The 19,059-nt window shown below is 36.3% G+C and overlaps 1 protein-coding gene across 1 annotated transcript in view; it reads left to right on the forward strand.

The window, feature by feature from the left end:
• The window catches only part of TCF7L1 (transcription factor 7 like 1), a 59,814-nt gene that overhangs the window by 1,254 nt on the left and 39,501 nt on the right, over positions 1-19,059 (forward strand). Inside the window, exon 3 of the mRNA XM_081961143.1 lies at positions 1,944-2,074. Within this exon, the coding sequence (XP_081817269.1) occupies positions 1,944-2,074 (131 nt within the window). The remainder of the gene's footprint in view (positions 1-1,943; positions 2,075-19,059) is intronic.

The following is a 19,059-nucleotide window of genomic DNA, read 5'->3' on the forward strand; positions in this document are numbered from 1 at the left end:
ATTCTGCTCTTTAGGAGATGCCTTTGGTGCATCGAGGTGCAGCTATACTGCGAAGTGGCTCGAGCTTGCTTGGCTTTCTTGCACCCCTTTCATTATCCAAACTAGTTGACATTATGAGTTCTAGGGACCGTCATCAGTGCCAGTAACTCAAACTAGGCAACATCAGTCACACTGATGGTGTTAGCTAGTTTGGGTAATGAAACGTCTGCAAAACAACAAAAAAGAAACAGGCAAGGTCAGAGAGCACCAAGGAGTTCCCATTTCAAACTAACAAGTATTCTCTTATATTAGCAGCAATTGTGCTTAGACTTTAGTGTTAAATTTGTAGGGCTGAGGATACCTCCCATGGCTCGTTGAAGTTACAAGATTTTACTTTGAGTAAACAAAGCATATGGTGAGCTATGGCTCTTTTAAAAAGTAATGCTTTTCGAATGTAAATTTATCAGTGTTCTCAAACAAGAGGCACCATTTTACTTCTGAATGAAGAAGTTTAGGATCACTGAGAGGAATAGGTTAATGCTGTGCATGTTTATGCAGAATTGTTCCCTTAAGTTCATATGAATGTATAGAATTGCTGCTTGACAAGGGAATGTCCCCTTGGCCTGGATTGGAATTATTTCAAAGCCAGTAGTAGGCTTTAGCCCGATTTTTTTTTAAATGCACCACAGAATTTTGAATGGAGAAGGAGAAGTCAGAATTCAATCCACTAGAGAGTTTCTAAATAACTTTAAAAAGTTAATGATCCATTCCAAAGGATCAATTTTATGAATACATTCATTCAAAACATTCAAATTAATACAGTTTATTTCTAAATATAGGAATTGCTGTGTGGAGTTTAAAACATGTGAAGTGTTTACTCAGAAATAAGCCTTGCTTGATTCAGGGAGAATTGCTTGCTGGTGCTAAGTGTAAAATTAACCTAATATTAGGTGGATTCCTCCTTAAGTTTCTTTTTTGCACATGGGGGGGGGGGGGAGACAACTCTTATTGTTCCTCATCTTAACAATACAGTAGGTGAAGGAAAAGTCATAATTATTGTTATTATTTGTGTAGAATTTTGGACTGCAGTTAATCTTGATAAATGATCCAGTGGTAATTTGGTGTGAGTGCAGACATTAAAACATGATTGCATAAATCTCTAGCTCACTGAATGAAAGGTGACATATGTTTCCTCAACTTTTGCCCCAAAGATAGACTTTGGGAAGTTTGCAACTCTGCAGTTTGTACTAATGAATGGCTAATAGGGAGGAAAAAATAGCTTTTTATAAAAGGTCATTACTTGGCAATACATATTTATCATAGCAAGCCTGCATTTATCTAACATAGGTGTTTAACATTATGACCTAAAAGAATGAAGTGTTATTTGTATAACTCTGAAGATCCTGGACATTAAGTATTACATTGCTGGAGGATCCACATGCTGAGCCATTTTTTAAATTTTTGACTTTTGTGAATCTTTTCATGTGATTTATTGAGTAAATTATATCTGAGCAAATTATAGTTTGATGTTTTGCATGGGAGGAAAAAGGACAACAGGTGTCACATTTTGACTTAAAGCATTTGAATGAAACTTGTGGTGTTATAGATATTTTCTTGTGGATAAATATAACTGAATTATTAGATAAAATGGATTTTTGATTGGTTGATTGCTTTAATTAGAAGTACAATAATTTCTGTTGTTTCAAATTTGTTTCAAGGCATGAGTACTAGATAACAAAATGGAATAAATACAATTTCATCTTGTTTAGTACTTTTTGCTTCAATGGTAATTTTTCTCTGCTTTGTGATCCTAGCTAGTTTTTCTTGAGTCTGATCTTGTATAATTTGTGGAGTTTGAATTCTAACTTTTGTAATTTATACAAACTTAAGTTGGTTGTTTTGCCATTTGTCAGGGGGGTTTTACTCTCTGAATGTTTATAGCTAATATCTTCCTTCTTCCATAGTAATTAGAAGACAGCAAGATGGAGGTTTTTTTAAAGGGACTCCTTATCCAAGTTATCCTTTCTTGATGATCCCAGAGCTGGGAAACCCTTACCTTCCTAGTGGAGCCTTGTCTCCAAGTGGTGCTCGAACAGTAAGTACTTTGTTTTGCAATATGTATAATTCATTTTTTCTTCTTCTATGAAGGGGAATTCGAGTTAGATGGAATGGTTTTATATGCCCTTTAGCCCCACTGAAGGGTGTTGCTTTACATTTGGTATCTGAGTTTAATAAGCTGTCAATCTTTTAAAGCTGGAAATGTTAGAAATAGAACCCTTTCAGATAAGGAGTCTGAAATTAGGCAATCTCTTTTACACTTCTCTGCCAGATTTACAGCTTAGTAATTTATAACATTGAAAATATTTCACCACATTGGGTATATTGAAGATAAATTTTTTCATAGGATTTTGTCTCATTTTGGCCCACCTATCCCACAGTTCAGAACAAAAAGTTGTCCAGCTCTACTGAAAGTTGTTCAGTAAATTTAACGTTTATATCATGTTTATTTGCATTTTCAGTGAACTGTTTATTTTGGAAAAGATGCTCCAGGTTTTTCTATAACGCAAAGTGGAATAAAATATATTCAATGAACAAAAAAATTCTGAATAGAATTCTGGCTAGGAAAAGGGGATAACTCTAGATGACAGATTTGGAATTAAGAGAAGGCTACCCATGCAATTGATGAAAAAAGAACTATAGCGTAATATTTTTAATTGCCACTTAGAAACAAGTATACAGGAAAGGTAGAGGGATAGCTTAGATCTGCACTAATACAACCTAGATAAAATAAAAGGGAACTTTATCAGTTATCAGACATATGTTATTCTATATTTTCCAATGCTTTTCATAGAAACTTGGGGGAAAGTCTATAATGTCCTGGCATTTGCCCTATGGAATACAATCCCTCTAGAGATCAGATTGCTCCTGTCCCTGTTGGCCTTCCATAAGGCTCTGAGGAGAGGCTCTGTGCTTGAGTCTGGGATTCCCAAGAGTGCGGAGGAGCCTGTTTCTTAATTATGTTGAATGTTGGATTGTGGCTTTGCGATTTTTTTTCCTGACTGCTATGGGTTTTATATTTTTGTAGATATTTTTAGTATTGTGAGCAATCCAGAGTCATGCACGTGAGATAGGCCCTCGTGTAAATCCACCAAATAAATAATTCTTGTTTTCCTTGGAACCTTAGTTAGGACTATCAGGATTGCAAAAAACAATCTAGATATAGTGGCACAGAGGATTCTTTACTAGGTTTTGGTAGGCTAACTCTGAAGTCCTGCCTGCTGAATTTACCCTCAAGGACAGCCTACTGAATACCTTTGCTTAACAGAAGACTTTGGTTGAGTGTATTTGGAGGTGTAGTTTCACCTCCTAAATGTTTGCTAGCCTTATAAAACTTGTATACTACTTACAACAAACCTTTGAATTTTCTGCAGTATGTGAAGTCCGGTATTGACTCTGCTGGCTGTGCTTGATGGAACTGTAATATAACATAATAATACTTGGAAGCCAGGATTGAGAAAGTCTGCTTAAGAGTGGTTTATGCAAGTGATTGTCTAGGGCAGGGGTGGGGAACTGTGGCTCTTTTGCGACTTGTGGACTTCAACTCCCAGAATTCCTGAGGCAGCTATGTTGGTTCTGGAATTCTGGGAGTTGAAGTCCACAAGTCGCAAAAGAGCCACAGTTCCCCACCCCTGGTCTAGGGTATTGATCCTAAATTGTGGATAGCTTGATGAAATTAGCAGTCATGGAGAAAAAAATGTATTAGCAGCTACAATTCATGATAGTTGTATTTTATTTCTAGTATCCGAGCCAGCATGTCCTTGACTACTAGCTGCTGGGCTGTACTAGTTAGTTGTAATAATCTTTTGCTTCCAGGTTTCCAGAAGTATCTTTTTGTATTAGGTATATTGTGTAGGTTGCCCAGCAGAACTTACATAAGACTTTAATGCCTAATAAATATGTAGAGTCCTAAGAATCTGGGAAAGTCTGTCTGGGTAATCGATGTAATCATAATAAATATCAATATTGTATTATCTGACATTTTTATTACTTGGCAATTAATTAAGATGGGAAACACTGTATTATCCTATTTTGGTGGCAATAAGATCAGTAATGATATTAGCATTCAAAAAATGTTAAATATAAATGTTTATTAATAACCATTGTTGTTATACATTTTGAAGCATTTCCAGATCATTCTAAGATATTACCACCATGATTTACTAATCATTTACTAAGCCGTGGCAAATGGATTCCCCCATTGTGGGAAAACTATAAAACTACGCCAACTTTGCTGGATTTAAAGTAAGCTACTAGATCTGGGCCACAAAAATCCAGGCAATTGCTAGATGACAGTGAAATGTTTTTTTGTTGCCACTTCTTGGTTCAGAGTTTTGTAGCCCTGTGCTAAAGCCAAAGCAAACAAATCCCATTATGACTTAGTGTTACATATGGACACAGTATGTTTACAAGACACTCAAAGAACTTGGAGTAGTTACATACATTGACCTGTCTTTCTCTTTTAATCATAGTTAGATTTGTCGTGGTCTGGAAGTTTTCCTAAGGTCAAGTGTATCCTCCAAAACCTTGATTTTTGTTAAACATACCAAGATTTATCCAGACACTATAGGCAAGATAGTGACCTCAAACTTTCTACCAGGCTTTTTCAAAAGAGCTTCCATGTGTCCTTGGGGACTAATAAACAATATGACTATGCTGTACTTTGCAGGCATTCCTATACCTTCCTAATTTTCTCCAGAATTAATGGCTATATTATGCAGTTGCTGTTAATAGAGATTTAGATATGTTGACTCTAGCTAAGGTAAGCTATTATACTACAGTTCTAGTATAAAATATGCTCCTTAAGCACAATAAGTGCTATGCGGAATGGTTAAAAGAACTAGATATGTTTAAGTTGCAAAAATAAAGTTGAGCAGGGACATGATCTCTGTCTTCAAATATCCAGTGGTTGAAACTAGAAGGCATAGGATGAAATTTCAAGGATATAGATAATAGATTATACTTTAGGAAGATTTTTGATGGCAAGAGCTGCTAATCACAGAATGAGCTACCAAATGTGGAGGGGTTTCCCCTTTCCTGGAGATTTTCAAAAAAGGGCAGTCATTGATCAGGGATGGTACAGTGAATCCCTTGACACTGGAAGTGGTAAAAGAGGAAGTAAAGAAGAAGGTACAGTGAATCCAGAAATGTTCAGAGAATTGGACTTGGTGGCCTTTTATTTACCTTCCAGTCTAGGATTGTATGAAGCGGTGCAGCATGGGCTTTCCCCTTTCTTTTTAATAGTGGTAAGCATAGGGTATAATTCCAGTGCTTCTCAACTTCAGCACTTGTTAATCTTGAGATTGAGAAACACTATTGTTTTATCTGAGTTAATGCAGCTAACGTTGATTTTTAATCAAAATATAAACTCTACTCTTTAAGCAGATTTATAATGTCTGATTAAAACTACCGTGTTTCCCTGAAAATAAGACAGGGTCTTATTTTCTTTTGACCCCCCAAAATAAGCACTTGGCCTTATTTTCAGGGAGGTCTTATTATTTTTGAGGTGCAGAAGGCAGGGAGCGTGGTCACCTCATGGCTGCTACTGTGTTGCAATATTTTCAGGGAGGGCTTACTTTCAGGGAAGGGCTTATTTTAGTGCATGCGTTCAAAAGCCCGATTGGGCTTATTATCCGGGGAGGTCTTATTTTCAGGGAAACAGGGTAGCTTCTAATAAAGCTATAGTACTGTAGATTTAATCCTATGCCATTAATTTCTCTTAGAATAGAAGGAAAAATTCATGGTGGAAAGGGAAAATACAAATTATATGAACTTTTAGCCCATCTGAACTATGGTTAAAGACTTTACATGGGGTTAAAGTGAACAACTAATAAATTAAAAAAAAACATATTCTTGGTCTCAATATTTTTAATTTAAAAATGAATATAATATCCAGATGTCTAAGTTGCTTCCTGAAGCACAAGTTTGTTATACAGAATAGCAGAGTTTCCTTAGGAGCTTTTAACTGGTAACTAAATTGATTAACAATTTCAAAGAAATTTCCTTTACATAGAAGTAAAAAGGTTGTTCAGTAAACATCTAGAAAATGTAACATTAATAGTTCAAAGATAAATTAATCATTGTATTTTTGTTTTTCCTTTTTCTTTGGGAGAGAGTAATTGAGAGCACAGTTTAGCAGTGACTTAATGCATCACTCTAAATTTTGACTGGCAAAATAAACACATAAAAGAATTATGACATAGACAGATCCTGCAACCATCTCTTGTTTGTTCTGCTTTTCTCATTTAAGAGGAGACTTAAGCCATTTAAAAGCTGTTAATGGGCTGACATTGTGTGTCCCCACAGACATTTTAAAAAGTGATTAAGCAAATTGACCAAGCGTTAGACAGTAAATTGAATTCTCTAGAGGCCAGCCCCCCCCCCAGTGTTCCAACTCCAATTCCAAATTCTACAGATGCCATAACCCTCAGGAGCTCATTGTGTTTTGTGGCCATTAGGGATTCCCTGCCTGCTTCCTTATCATGTGAATCTATTATTCTCCTTTGAGTTGTCCATGAACATCTTATCAATTTCCTCAGCAAGTATCATCAGTCTTTTGGCTTTACTGCCTTTGGATTAATCCATAAATTTGAAAGATAGATGTAATGGCATAAAGTTTTATTATACTTCCAGAAGAAGTAAACGTGCATTTTCTTTGTGCTATTTAAAGGAATATACATTTTCCTCAAATTCAGATTGATGGTGATCCTGGGCCTTTTAGATTTGTAGGACTTCATAGCCCATGCCAGATTACGAATGATAGGAAATGTTATTTTGGAAAGCCCTAAGTCCTCTACTTGGAAATTTAATTATACACAGACATTTCATAGCAGGTATAATCTTAAAACAAACATTACCTGAGTGTTTGTATAAGAAGATTAACCATATTCTAAAAATTTGCCTGGTTAAATTAAGAATTCTTTTGCTTATGAAAACAATTTAAACTGATTGAATTTTGTAGCATTACTGATGAATGGATTCTTGAAGACCATGTGCGGAGTTGTTACAATAAATTGATAGCAGTTGTGCTATTTTTACATGGAGATCATTAAAAGTCATTTTATTCAAATTGTCTTACACCTGGATTATTGTTAATTATGTGGGAGCAGCCTAGTTTTGTCTGAATCTGTCTTTATCGTTTCTTTTGATTGAAGATGTCCCTTTTAGAGATAAAATGGATAGCCAGAGGACCACAAGTCCTAATGTGCCACAATGCATATGGACTGTTTTCTAAATTCTTGAATTTGGTGTAAATGCAATATATTATCTAATTGTTCTAAAATTGTGTTCCACAGAATTTCTTGCTGTAGGCTTGGGCACATAAGGACATTTTCCTTTTTTTTTTCCTTTAAAAGTGAAATTCCAAGTAATTCTTACAGTGTTTGATATAATATGGTTTATCATTGTAAATCTTAGCTGATAAGGTATTAAGATGAAGATGTACTGTCCCCCCCACGGTTATTAAAAATGATGTAGCCAAAATTGTCTCATGTTACATTGAATCATGCTGGAGTGGATGAAAATTAATATTTTTATATTGTAAATGTTTTAAAATCCGTGTAGAGTATGTGTTTGTAAAATGAATGTTTGCTCGTAGAATGTTAAGAATGAATTCAGAGACTTTTTTTCTAGGTAAGTGTTTATTTTAACTGGGATTTTAACTCCAAGCTCCTGAAGCTGAATTTGTGATGCTATAGGATATAGCCTGGTCTAGTGTTCACGTTAAACCAATTGATCACTTTGTTTTTAACTTAACATTGTAAGTCACACTTTATGATTTAGTGCATAAATGATACAGTCTGTTCCTCTGCTGAAGAATTTGTACTGTCAAAACATTCTTTCTAATATTTTAATGAAATTTATTTTAGGTCCTACCCCCCCTGAAGCAGCAGAAAACAAACTTTATTGAAAGCCACATACATTTCTTACACTGGAAAATTATCATGCATTTTTATTGCTAGGAAACAAAATATTTCTGGCAGTTTTCTAATACTGAAAATATAGTTACTTCAAAGAATTGAATTGATGGAATCCTCTTGTATTTACAAGAAAAAGTTGGTGTTCTCAAGAGAATGTGTGGCATGCAAAATAAATTCATTTTGGCAAAATTGTGGTAAGATATTGTTGGAGAACATCTGCAGTTTTCCAGGTTTCTTTTTCCTTAGGCTGTATTTGTGCTCATTGCTAAACTGTTCAATTTAGTCTTCAGTGGGGTTTAAAAGCATTGTTGAACAATAACTGCTTTAGTTATGATTTTGCTGCTTCCATAATGCCAGAAGAATGGTTCCTATTCTTTAGGATTTCTCTCTAATCTCAGCATTTTAGAATTGTCACCCCTCTTGTACTGCAATCTGTTAGTAATTCTGAGTCAGGTTAATTTCACTTTAGGGAACATTCTCCAGTTTTTATACTACACTTCCCCCAACCCACTTCAGTAAAATAATTAACATTTAATCTTCTATATAAAAGATCAGTTAATACCAGTGCATATTGCTACTCAAAAGTTACCTTAACCAAGCCACATCAGCCATTTTTCCTCCTTACAATAATTTAACAGTATATGTCATATAAAAACAAGTTACATATTTTAAGTTACTTAAGGAACTGCTATCTTTCTGCTTTGTTTTAATACATTCAGATCTTTTTAGTTAACTTGTGGGAACAATTTTAAAAGGTTAGATAGAAAGCCTGACTGCTTTGTCTCTGGGGACACTTTTTTCCCTCTTGATGAAAAGTCTGTTTCTTATTTAGAGTTATTGTTTTGTTACATTCTTAACCTTGCTGTAACTGCTTCAGGCATGAGATAAACCCCAAGTTCTATGTTGCATGGGGAGAAAAAAAACTCCTGAGATGAGTTGCAGCTGCTTTCTCACCTAATAAATGCAGAATGATAGTGCCCAGGCATTCCTTCCTTCCTTCCTTCCTTCCTTCCTTCCTTCCTTCCTTCCTTCCTTCCCTTCCCTTCCCTTCCCTTCCCTTCCCTTCCCTCCCTCCCTCCCTCCCTCCGGATCTCACTATATGTAGACAACAAGGTAACTTCTATTAATAGAATAACTTAACTCCTATGATATCTATAACTGTCACAGTTCCAATACTTGAAATAAATGCTATAGGTAAACAGGATTGCAGTATTTTATTTTTCCTCCTGGGTTTTGCAGACCATGTACTTTACTTTCTGCTATTAAGAGAGTAAGGCATGTGATAATCTTTCTTGAGATCAAAGATTTTACTAATAGGTAGGGGAGGAGGTGCATAAGTAACAGGGAAAAAGAGGCTTGGTCCAAGAGCAGCCACTATGCAAGGAAGCAGAGAATGGGTTATGTTCAGTAGGAAGTTGATAGAATAGCTGGAAGTCAGTGCAATTAAATCATTTGGCACAGACTTTACTGGGGAGATAATAGAAATGGATGCTGGGAAAAGATGTGAACTTAGCAGTATCTGAATGGGAATGCCATAAAAATTGCAGATCTGGGAAGTGAGTGAAGTTCCTAATATTTCTGGCAAAAAGGATAACTTTTATGGGATTAAAAGAAGGTATCCTCTGTCTACAGTTCTCTAACTAACTGCCCCATTTAAACTTCTAGTGCTACAGTGCATTGTAAAAGTGTGCATATGTATACATATACATGCATACGTACATACATACATACACATATATGCATTTGTCTTTATGTAAAAGGAGATAATTTACCTCCAGGATTATTGAAAAACATTACTTGAGCCCAACAACAGGTATTTTTAGTTGCAATTAACAGTCTTTTCATTTGCATGTCCTCTGCTGTTCTATTATTGCCACTGTTATCTTTTGTTCATTATGGTGGAGGGTATTTTTGATTTGGTTGGTTCGGGTTTTGATCATTTGATGTTCCTGATAATTGGTTTAGTGAACTGAGTCAACTTGATTCATATTCTTTTCACATGTTACACAGATTTTTTTTTATTGTAAAAGGGAATAATGCTGACTTGGTCTTTTTTTTTTTTTGAATTGCTAATTAGGGATGTGCAAATACCTTAAAGAACTCCCTGCTATCTTTGCATGTATGTGCATGCACAGCCACTTCCTTTGTTTTTTATTTCCCCACCACAAAAGTGGCTGTGCATGCACATTCGTGCACAGACAGCTGTGAGCAGCTTCCAAGATGGCCATGTGATCCTAGAAAAAGATGTAACTCTGATAACAGTTGCAGAAGAAGTGTCTCATACATGCTGCAGCATGTTCCAAACCACTTCTTCCAAAGAATTTACATAGTCCTGTTGCTTGTCTTCTAGACAGAGGGGCTGAGCTAGCTGGAGTATCATGGGAATTCCAACCCATCAGACTGAAGAAGACATCAGACCAAGAAAAGGTTCAACTATATGAAATCACTGGATGAGAATGGCAGGGAAACATAGCTTACCGTAAGCTACTATGCCAGCGAACTCAGTGATGTAACCCTGGAATGCTTCTTTATACTCAATAATTGAATGAAGGGGCATACCTTTAAAATCAACCTAGATTGTTGAAAAAAATATTGGCATAGTGAGGAGGAGGCTTAATAGAAAAGTGTGTTTGGATGGGCTTGTGCTCCCCAGCCATTACTTGTGGGACCTACTGGGCTCAAGTTTACTTCTGGGGATCCTAAATGATAGCATTCTACTATTCTTCCATTATACTGGTGATTTCTATATTAGTCTGTTGCTTGCATCTTCTACATAGGGATGCATTTGAAAATGACTTGGAAACTAGGGTATCTACTTATTAACACATATCTGTTTTCCTGCTAACTTATCTCTCAGTCATGAATTATTCTTATTTTTACAGGACCTAATCATTCAATGTCCAACTATATCAGAAAGCCTTGTTATGTGACCCCTTTTCAGTGCTCAAAATGTTGCTTCATGAAAACGTAGTCAGACATAGCCTTTTCTATAGCATGTTTGAAACGGGGGATTTTTTGTTGTTGCTGTTTTTGTTTTAGTATATTCCTGCAGTTCCCAAACTTGGGTCTGGGAATTGCAGTGTACTCAAAAGGGTATTGTGGAATCTCAATCTACTAGCTAAAATTAATTCACAGTTTTGACCTAGGGATGTCATGAAATAATTGCCAAATACTAAGGTACCCTAACCGAGAAGTTTTTTGGCATCTCTGATGTAATTCCATTGTTTTCAAATGTACTGCATTTAATAGTGAAACTTTGCTTTTAACATTGAAACTTTGCAAAAAAAAAGAATTCTACAACTATTTAAAATATATGTGAAAAAGTTCTAGGATTATTTGTCATTATTTTAAGTCTGCTGTCGGCAATATTCAAAATCCTTGCGTCTCCACTGGCCTATAGGCCTAAGAAATTAGAATTGAATCTGATTTGGGTAGGGAACAAAATTGCCATCTATTTCTTACTTTGATAAGTGTTGATCTACTATCAAAATGTTTACTTTTGATAAATATGAATTTTCACATTTTTAATAATTATTATGATTGTAACAGTAAATTCTGGGAGAGGTTAATATAGACCACAATTACAGACAGGTACAGTTTTAAGCATTGGAAGCACTCTGGAATTGATTGTACAGTATTTGTCCAGTAAAAAAAACGATAGATAATTGAAAGTAGAAGAAGGACTAGGAAAAATAGCTTACTAATGGACTTTGATTATTTCTGGGAAGGATTTGGAGGGACGTAAGGCATTTTATTGAGACTCAATGAAGAGATAAGTTTAATTGAACAAGTTTTCCTAGTCCTTTCCTAAAAGCAAAAAAATAAATGCATTAAAAAAAAACTTTTAATCCATCATTTGACAAGGGATCATTTACAAACCTGGCATAGATATGACTTCGTGACTTTTGAAAGGAAATCCACAAATTCAGTGATATGATCACTGTCAGGTAAAAGTGCCTTTGTTGGCTGAAGAGCTTAACAGAAAAATCCTCCTTTAGGGTCTGTTTCTGGAAGGGGGGGGGGAACAGCAGTAGTTTCTGATGAAGGGCTAGTGTATGGTGTTTAGGAGCCCAGGTGTTTGGCAGTATGGAAATATTGTGTTACTCACACACCTCTAGGTTACATTCTCTCCAAATCCTTTTCCATTGTTCGGGTATTTTCCCTTGTTCTCCCATAACTAAAGCAACTAAAGCCTGCTTATCTTGCAGCAGTAAAGTTAACAGAACAATCTCTCTTTGAGTATGAACATGGCTTTGCCAAGTGATGAATAACATGGGCATCACCTATTATTATCTTAAGTTGGGAACAATATAGATCTGGCTCTTAAGCGAACAGGTTGAAACTAGATTGGAGTAGCTGTTAGGGTAACTAATCCACAATATGCATTCCTAGAGGTGCACACCTTTTTTTTCTGGCTGACCTTTTTCACGTTTAATTAAATGCAGCATTGCCAGTCTTCTAGGGAAAACTATTGATATTTGAACATTTATTTTGTAGATGTTAAGCTGCATTTGTTGCAGGCAGCTTGAGTAGGCTGGAAATATGATGCAACTCCATCAAGGCGCAGACAGTTTTAAATTTTAGTAGAATGCTTGATGATGGAGCTTAGAAATTCAATAATAATTGAGTTTGTGGCATCTTAAAGACTAACACATTTATTATAAAGAAGCTTTCATGGACTGGAGCTTATGCTATAATAAATATGTTAGTATTTAAGGTGCCACAAGACCATGCTCTTTCTTCTGTAACAGACTATAATGTAAGTACGCCTCTAGGAATTCAGTATTCTACTTTAATTACAATTCCATTAATCTAGGCATGTGGCGTGGATGCATTAAATCTGCTGTCCCTATTGGTTTTTTAAAAAGCAAGTTTCTAAAACTCATGTTTTCAAAAATTGTTACGTTGTAAAAAGTATGTACCATCTATTGGTGGGTTACAACCGGTACGCCCCGGTATGGGTGTACCGGTGCATGCCGGGAGCACCGGGTACGGTTCCAGTACGGTGCTCTGGAGGGCCCACCCGCCTGCCCACGCTCCTTACCGGTATTTGAGCTCTTCGGCGCTTCTGCACATGCAGCTAACGATGCCTGCACGACGCTCCACTAAGCAGCTGGAGTGTTGCGGAGCATCACAGGAGGTAAGGATGCATGCGCACATGCTGCACATGTTCATGTGGTGGACGCCAGGCCCTGTTGCACCGTACTAGTTGCACCGGGATCCGGAACCCACCACTGGTACCATCACAATAATATGGACAAAATATCTTGCAATAGTTGAATCAAAATGCCATTCTAGAATGCACTAGTTATCAGCTCTGTTAACTACTCATTTAGATTTGCATTTTTAAAGAAAGACTTCTGATAAAATATTGGACATGAATTTCTAGAGTTTGGTTAAGTAGTTTGTTTCAATATTAGATTATTCCAGTTTGATATCTTGCCATGCCTGGCCAAGCCAGCTTGTTGAAATTCTGCACCATACACCAAATTAATATTTGGAAAAGGTGATGCAAGTAATCCAATAAATTATAACAAAGAGATTGTGTTAATTTAAAAGGATTCAAAGAAGTATTCAAAATCCACATTTTGTTGTATTATTACTCAGCGTTATATTTCTTATAAAGACGTACTTAAAAGATTTTATTGCATAGTTTTTATTTATTATACACATGTTGAACAATTCTTCCTTCTCTTATGTTTTTTTTGTTGAAAACATAAAGAAGGTGAGAATTTCAGGTAATTGTGAGGAATGATGAAGTTTGCAGAAGATTTTAAAAGATGTTTCCTATTATTCAACATCCTGAGTTTTTGTTTGCTGTACCCTCATGGTTGTTGGCTAATCATTTACCTTCAGTTTTTGACTAAACAATATTTACAAGATGTTTCTTTCCAATCCCATTCCAACTCAGAGCAACAATATTGCTCCAGGCTACCCTTCATTGTATTTCATTTTAAGGGGCCTTATTTGAGGGGTGATGCATGCATGCTATTCTCTGCAGCTGGTTTTAGTTATTTCGCTAAACTATTGTTTCCCTCCTGGATTGACTTTGCTAAGCAGTGAAAGAACTAGAACATACAATAGTTCATCCTGGGATTCAGACAGCTCTATTATTATTAGTTTGAAATATTTTGAAGCAAGTATATATGAAAATAAATCATTTCAGAGGAGTGGAATACAGTATGCCAGTCTTCTCTTCCATAGAGATAAAATGTAAGATATGTAAAAGACAAATCATTGACTGTGCTTCTCACGATATTCTGATCAGAAGGAAAGGAATGAATATGCAACAGTTCCTGTGTCTTTCAGATCAGTTAATGTAAAGATTGGGGGGGGGGGGACGGGACGACTTCTGTTGTGAGATCCTGATAGTTTGGGAAGCAATCATTAGTCAGCCAATCCTCTTATAAGATAGGACTGTTTAGCAAGAGTTTCACTGGAAAGAAACAACTGTTGATAGCTTTCTCAGGAACTGCTTTAATTTTGCATCATTATGTAGTTAATATTTGTCTTCTTGCATTGTTGTCTTCCTTCCACTAACGGTTATGGTTAATGATGTTTTATTGGGTTACTTTAGAACAGGATCCAAAATTCATGATTCTCAAGTTGCTGTCTGGTCTAAAATCATACTTCATAGCTGTTGAGGAAGCTGCACTGGGAGGCCATGGTACTGAGTGAGACATAGATAAGCAAGCTGGACCTCAGGAAGAACTCCAGAAAGACAAACAGCCTGTCTCAGATGCACAGTTGATTCCTGTGGCCTCTTGTGCCAGTCAGTGGTGCTCTTGAGAAATCCCCCCCCACCAAAAAAATGTCTTTAGTATGGAGGAAACGCCTTCTGAGATTGGGTAAAACTGTGCAGAAGTAGTAGAGAATTAGGACTTGGTCAGAAAAGATGGCCTGGAAAAGAAGGAAAAAGTGCTGCTCCTGCAAAGGTATTTCTGCAGCCAAAAAGAGAGGAAAGAAAGTAGAAAAATCACTGCTCAGCAAGAAAAAAGGAGAAAAAACAAGGATTTAGGCAGCTCACTCATTAATAAGATGACTTTCCCAGTTTATATGGTCCTAGTTATGTTCTTGGAAAAAGTTACAGTTATCAAATATTGGTGTTCTGGGTAATGAAAAATGCATCAAGTTAAATGGCCATAGTGGAATAATTCTTGTTTCTCAGGTAGTTCTGACTCACAGGTTTTTATGTTTAATAGGTATGTTTAATAGCATACCACAAGTTTCTTCTCCATTTGTGACTTACCGTATTTTTCGGACTGTAAGACGCATTGGAGTATAAGATGCACCAAGATTTTGAAGAGGTAAATTTTTTAAAAAAAGTTTTTGCCCTCCCCAGGAGCACTCTGCAGGCCTCCCAAACCCTCTGCACGCCCTGTTTTTTTGTGTGTGAAAAGGAGAGTTTTGAGAGGCCTGTAGAGTGCTCCTGGGGGCTGGGGAGGGAAAAATGGGCAAAAAACGGGTCTGCAGAGAGTTTGGAAGGCCTGCAGAGTGCTCCTGGGGGTTGGGGAGGGCAAAAACAGACCTGTTTTTGTGAAAAACGGGCCTGTTTTTCACTTGTTTTTGCCCTCCCCAGCACCCGGGAGCACTTTGCAGGCCTCCCAAACCCTTTGTACGTCTATTTTTGTGAAAAATGGGATGCGTGGGGTGGGGTTTCAGGAGACCAAAAATGCTGTATTCAGTGTATAAGACACACCCAGATTTTTACCCTCTTTTTTTGGAGGGGGGGAAGTCTTATACTCCGAAAAATATGGTACTAGAAATTTTCATACCAATTCATGAAAAGACTTCAACATTGCTGACCTCCAGCTAAATAAACTAATTCTCATGCAGAACTTGTGATGATATGAATTTTATATGACGCTATGAGACTCTTTCATTACATCAAATTCTGCATTCAATCCATATTCCAACAAGCCAGTTATTAAGGTAAAAAGCCAGAATGCTGTGCTCTTTTTCTGAAGGGTTAGGGTTGATTTTGTTTCCTTAGCCATCAGTTAAGTAGCTCTGGAATCGCAAGAGACTGAAGCACTACTGACACCATTTAATTTAATCCTCAGCCTGAAGCAGGAATCCAAATTAAAACATCCCTAACAAATAGCTGATGGTATCTGCTGGAATTATTTTACATTGGTACATCATCAGGACAGATAGTGGTTAGTGCATTGTTGCAACTAAAGTCTTATGGTGAAATGCTTTTTACTGTGTCGTTGTAACATTATTTTATTTTGTAGTTGTAGTTTTATTGCACGCCTTTGCATTGTTCATTGTATGAAGAACATTAATCAATTAGTCAAGTAACCCTGCAAGTCCCTTGGACTGCAAGGTGATCAAACCCGTCAGTCTTAGAGGAGATCAACCCTGACTGCTCTTTAGAAGGCCAGATCCTGAACATGAAACTCAAATACTTTGGCCACCTAATGAGAAGGAAGGACTCCCTGGAGAAGAGCCTAACATGGAACGATTGAGAGCAAAAGAAGAAGGGGATGGCTGAGAATGAGGTGGCTGGATGGAGTCACTGAAGCAGTCGGTGTGAGCTTCAATGGACTCCAGAGGATGGTGGAGGACAGGAAGGCCTGGAGGAATGTTGTCCATGGGGTCGCAATGGGTCAGATACGACTTTGCAACTAACAACAAGAATTTTCTATAGAGAATATGAATCTGTTCATTTATATTCTTAAAACCATCGCAGTAGCTGAAGAGCTAGGGTGCTTTTAGTCTCATTTGTCTATATAATTGTATAGTATAGCCTTTATTGTCATTGTACATCATGTATACAATGAAGTTGGAGAAACAAAGCCCTGTGCTACTTCCATTTTTGCCTATCAGTGGAAAACATGGATAAAAGGGAAGAGGAATAAAGTTGTTATTTAAGCTCTCCCAATGAATTCTTCGCTTAAACACAAAGTTATTCCTTTTTCAGGTTTTGCTTTCAAAACTATCTCATAGACTATATTGACGAGACTGTTGCTCAGATGAATAGAATTGGAAAAGGAAATCACATTGAGCATAACTCTATCTTAAAGCCCGTGGAATGCCAATGGACTGGTTTGAGAGAATTATTGATCTAGGATATTTTGTCTTTACATTGATTACCATTTCGTGTTAAAGACTTAGAGAAGACAAGTTTCATTTTTATGGCTTACATTCAATTTTACCTAAGAATTTTGGTATGTAAGTAATTATGTAGCAACCCAGGAAAATGAGAATTTTTAACCACAGTTTGTTATTTCATTGTAATGGAAAAATAGTTGCAGCCCTCAGAAACAAGTCTCATAGGTGGCTGACTGAATTGTTAGGTGAGAATTTTTGAAGTTCCAAGAACAACTTCTTACACTTCCACATGTTCTTTCCTTGTCATTTCCTTTTGGATTTCATTAGAAGAGATGGAGGAATAGGCAAAGATTTTTGAAGGAAATCTCAGCAGTGGGATTTCTGCTCCCTGGGCAAATGCTTTTCCAACCGATTGTCATTACCCAAGCCAACTAGATACAGTGTCTGAATGGGAATGAATAGAGCCATTCAGATTGATGGACAAGAGCTGAAAGTTGTTCACAAAAACCACTGGGCAGTCAGTAGAGCTACAGACTTCAGCATTTGCTCTTAAGGCTGATAAACAACAAAGAACAGTTGACAAATTTACTGGAGCTTTGAGTTGGTACAGTTTTTCCACCACCTGGAAAAGGCACTGGACAAAGCAGGTAGTGCTCTATAGAGTTAGATGCTGAAATGGGTTGTGTGTGATATGCAGACTCGGGCTGGGGGTGGAATAGGAAACTTTGTCATCCATGAAATGGCTATTGTTGCATGAAAAAAACAACCAGTAGCATTTTGTGCGAATGCTGATCAATATTTTGCTAGATCTATTATGAAAAATGGGATTTGCCTTATTTTCATAAATCTTAACATATAAGATGCAAACGTGTCAGAATGTACAAGTAATTATCTTATACAATCTAATAAGAACTCACAGTTTAATTATGAAGAGATCATTGAAGCTCATTTTATATCATTGTTATCTATTTCAGCCTTAAATCAGGTACCATTCAGACGTATTGAATTATATTCCACATCATTCTCAGATGTAGTTTGTAAAAATGGATCTGTTTCATAATCTCCCTGTAGAATTATGTTTTGTTTGTTTTCTTCCCAATGAAAGCTTTCACTGAAGTTTTAGAATATATTTATTGCTATTTTGTTATTGTTATTTATTATTTATTATAATTTATTATATTGTTATTTATTATTTATTATCTTCATTTGTGCCTGGGAAGGCCGCTGTTGATATGAATTATCGGATTTTTAGATTATTTATGCCATGTTGGTAGAAATAATTTAAAGGAATTGTTATTCTAAATGGTGGTATTAGGTTAATATTCTTTGCCTCCAAAAGTTTGCCTCTAGTTTAAAAATTAGTTTGTACAGCAAAGTTGACTATAAACTATATGTTTCAAATCCAGTATGTATGATCACATTATGACACGGGAAGTTATTAATTTAGTCCCTCTTTTCTCCAATTTTAATCTACAAGATTGTTGATGGGGTGAAAAAATTTGTTTTGCTAAAGTAATGTATAATTGTCAAGGAAGTATTTGCTTTAATTTTCTCTATTAATTTACTTATATAAAGTAACTATTTGGATTCTAGACATAGACCATAAGAGTATGGGCAGCTGAGATGTCATATTTTATGACATATTACTCGGGGAAGAATTTATTGGTAGATGGTAACTGTTGAGGGGTTGCTAAACCGGAGCAAGAAAACCTGTTTTACTGCTCAACTTAATGCAATAATGAAAGAAACATGAAATGGAAGGCGAGACTACATGCTTTGGAAAATGTAGGGTTTTTGTATATTGAGAGATTATTTTTTTGTATACTGCATATGTTAAGATGTGTTTAAATGGTGATCTTGGGTTTCCCTCAAAAGAAAAAAAATATAACTCTGTTTCTCATCATTTCTTAATTGCCATGACCCTATTTATACAAAGAAAACATAGCCATTCACAATTTTCTCCACCTCTCATTCTTTGTTAAAAGAGCCTCCCACTAAACTGGAGGAATATGTTGTCTCTTGGCTATTCTCTTTTAATTAGGCTGGG

The sequence above is a fragment of the Natrix helvetica genome (assembly GCF_964273705.1).
Source record: "Natrix helvetica genome assembly, chromosome: 8".
Classification (NCBI taxonomy): Eukaryota; Metazoa; Chordata; class Lepidosauria; order Squamata; family Natricidae; genus Natrix; species Natrix helvetica.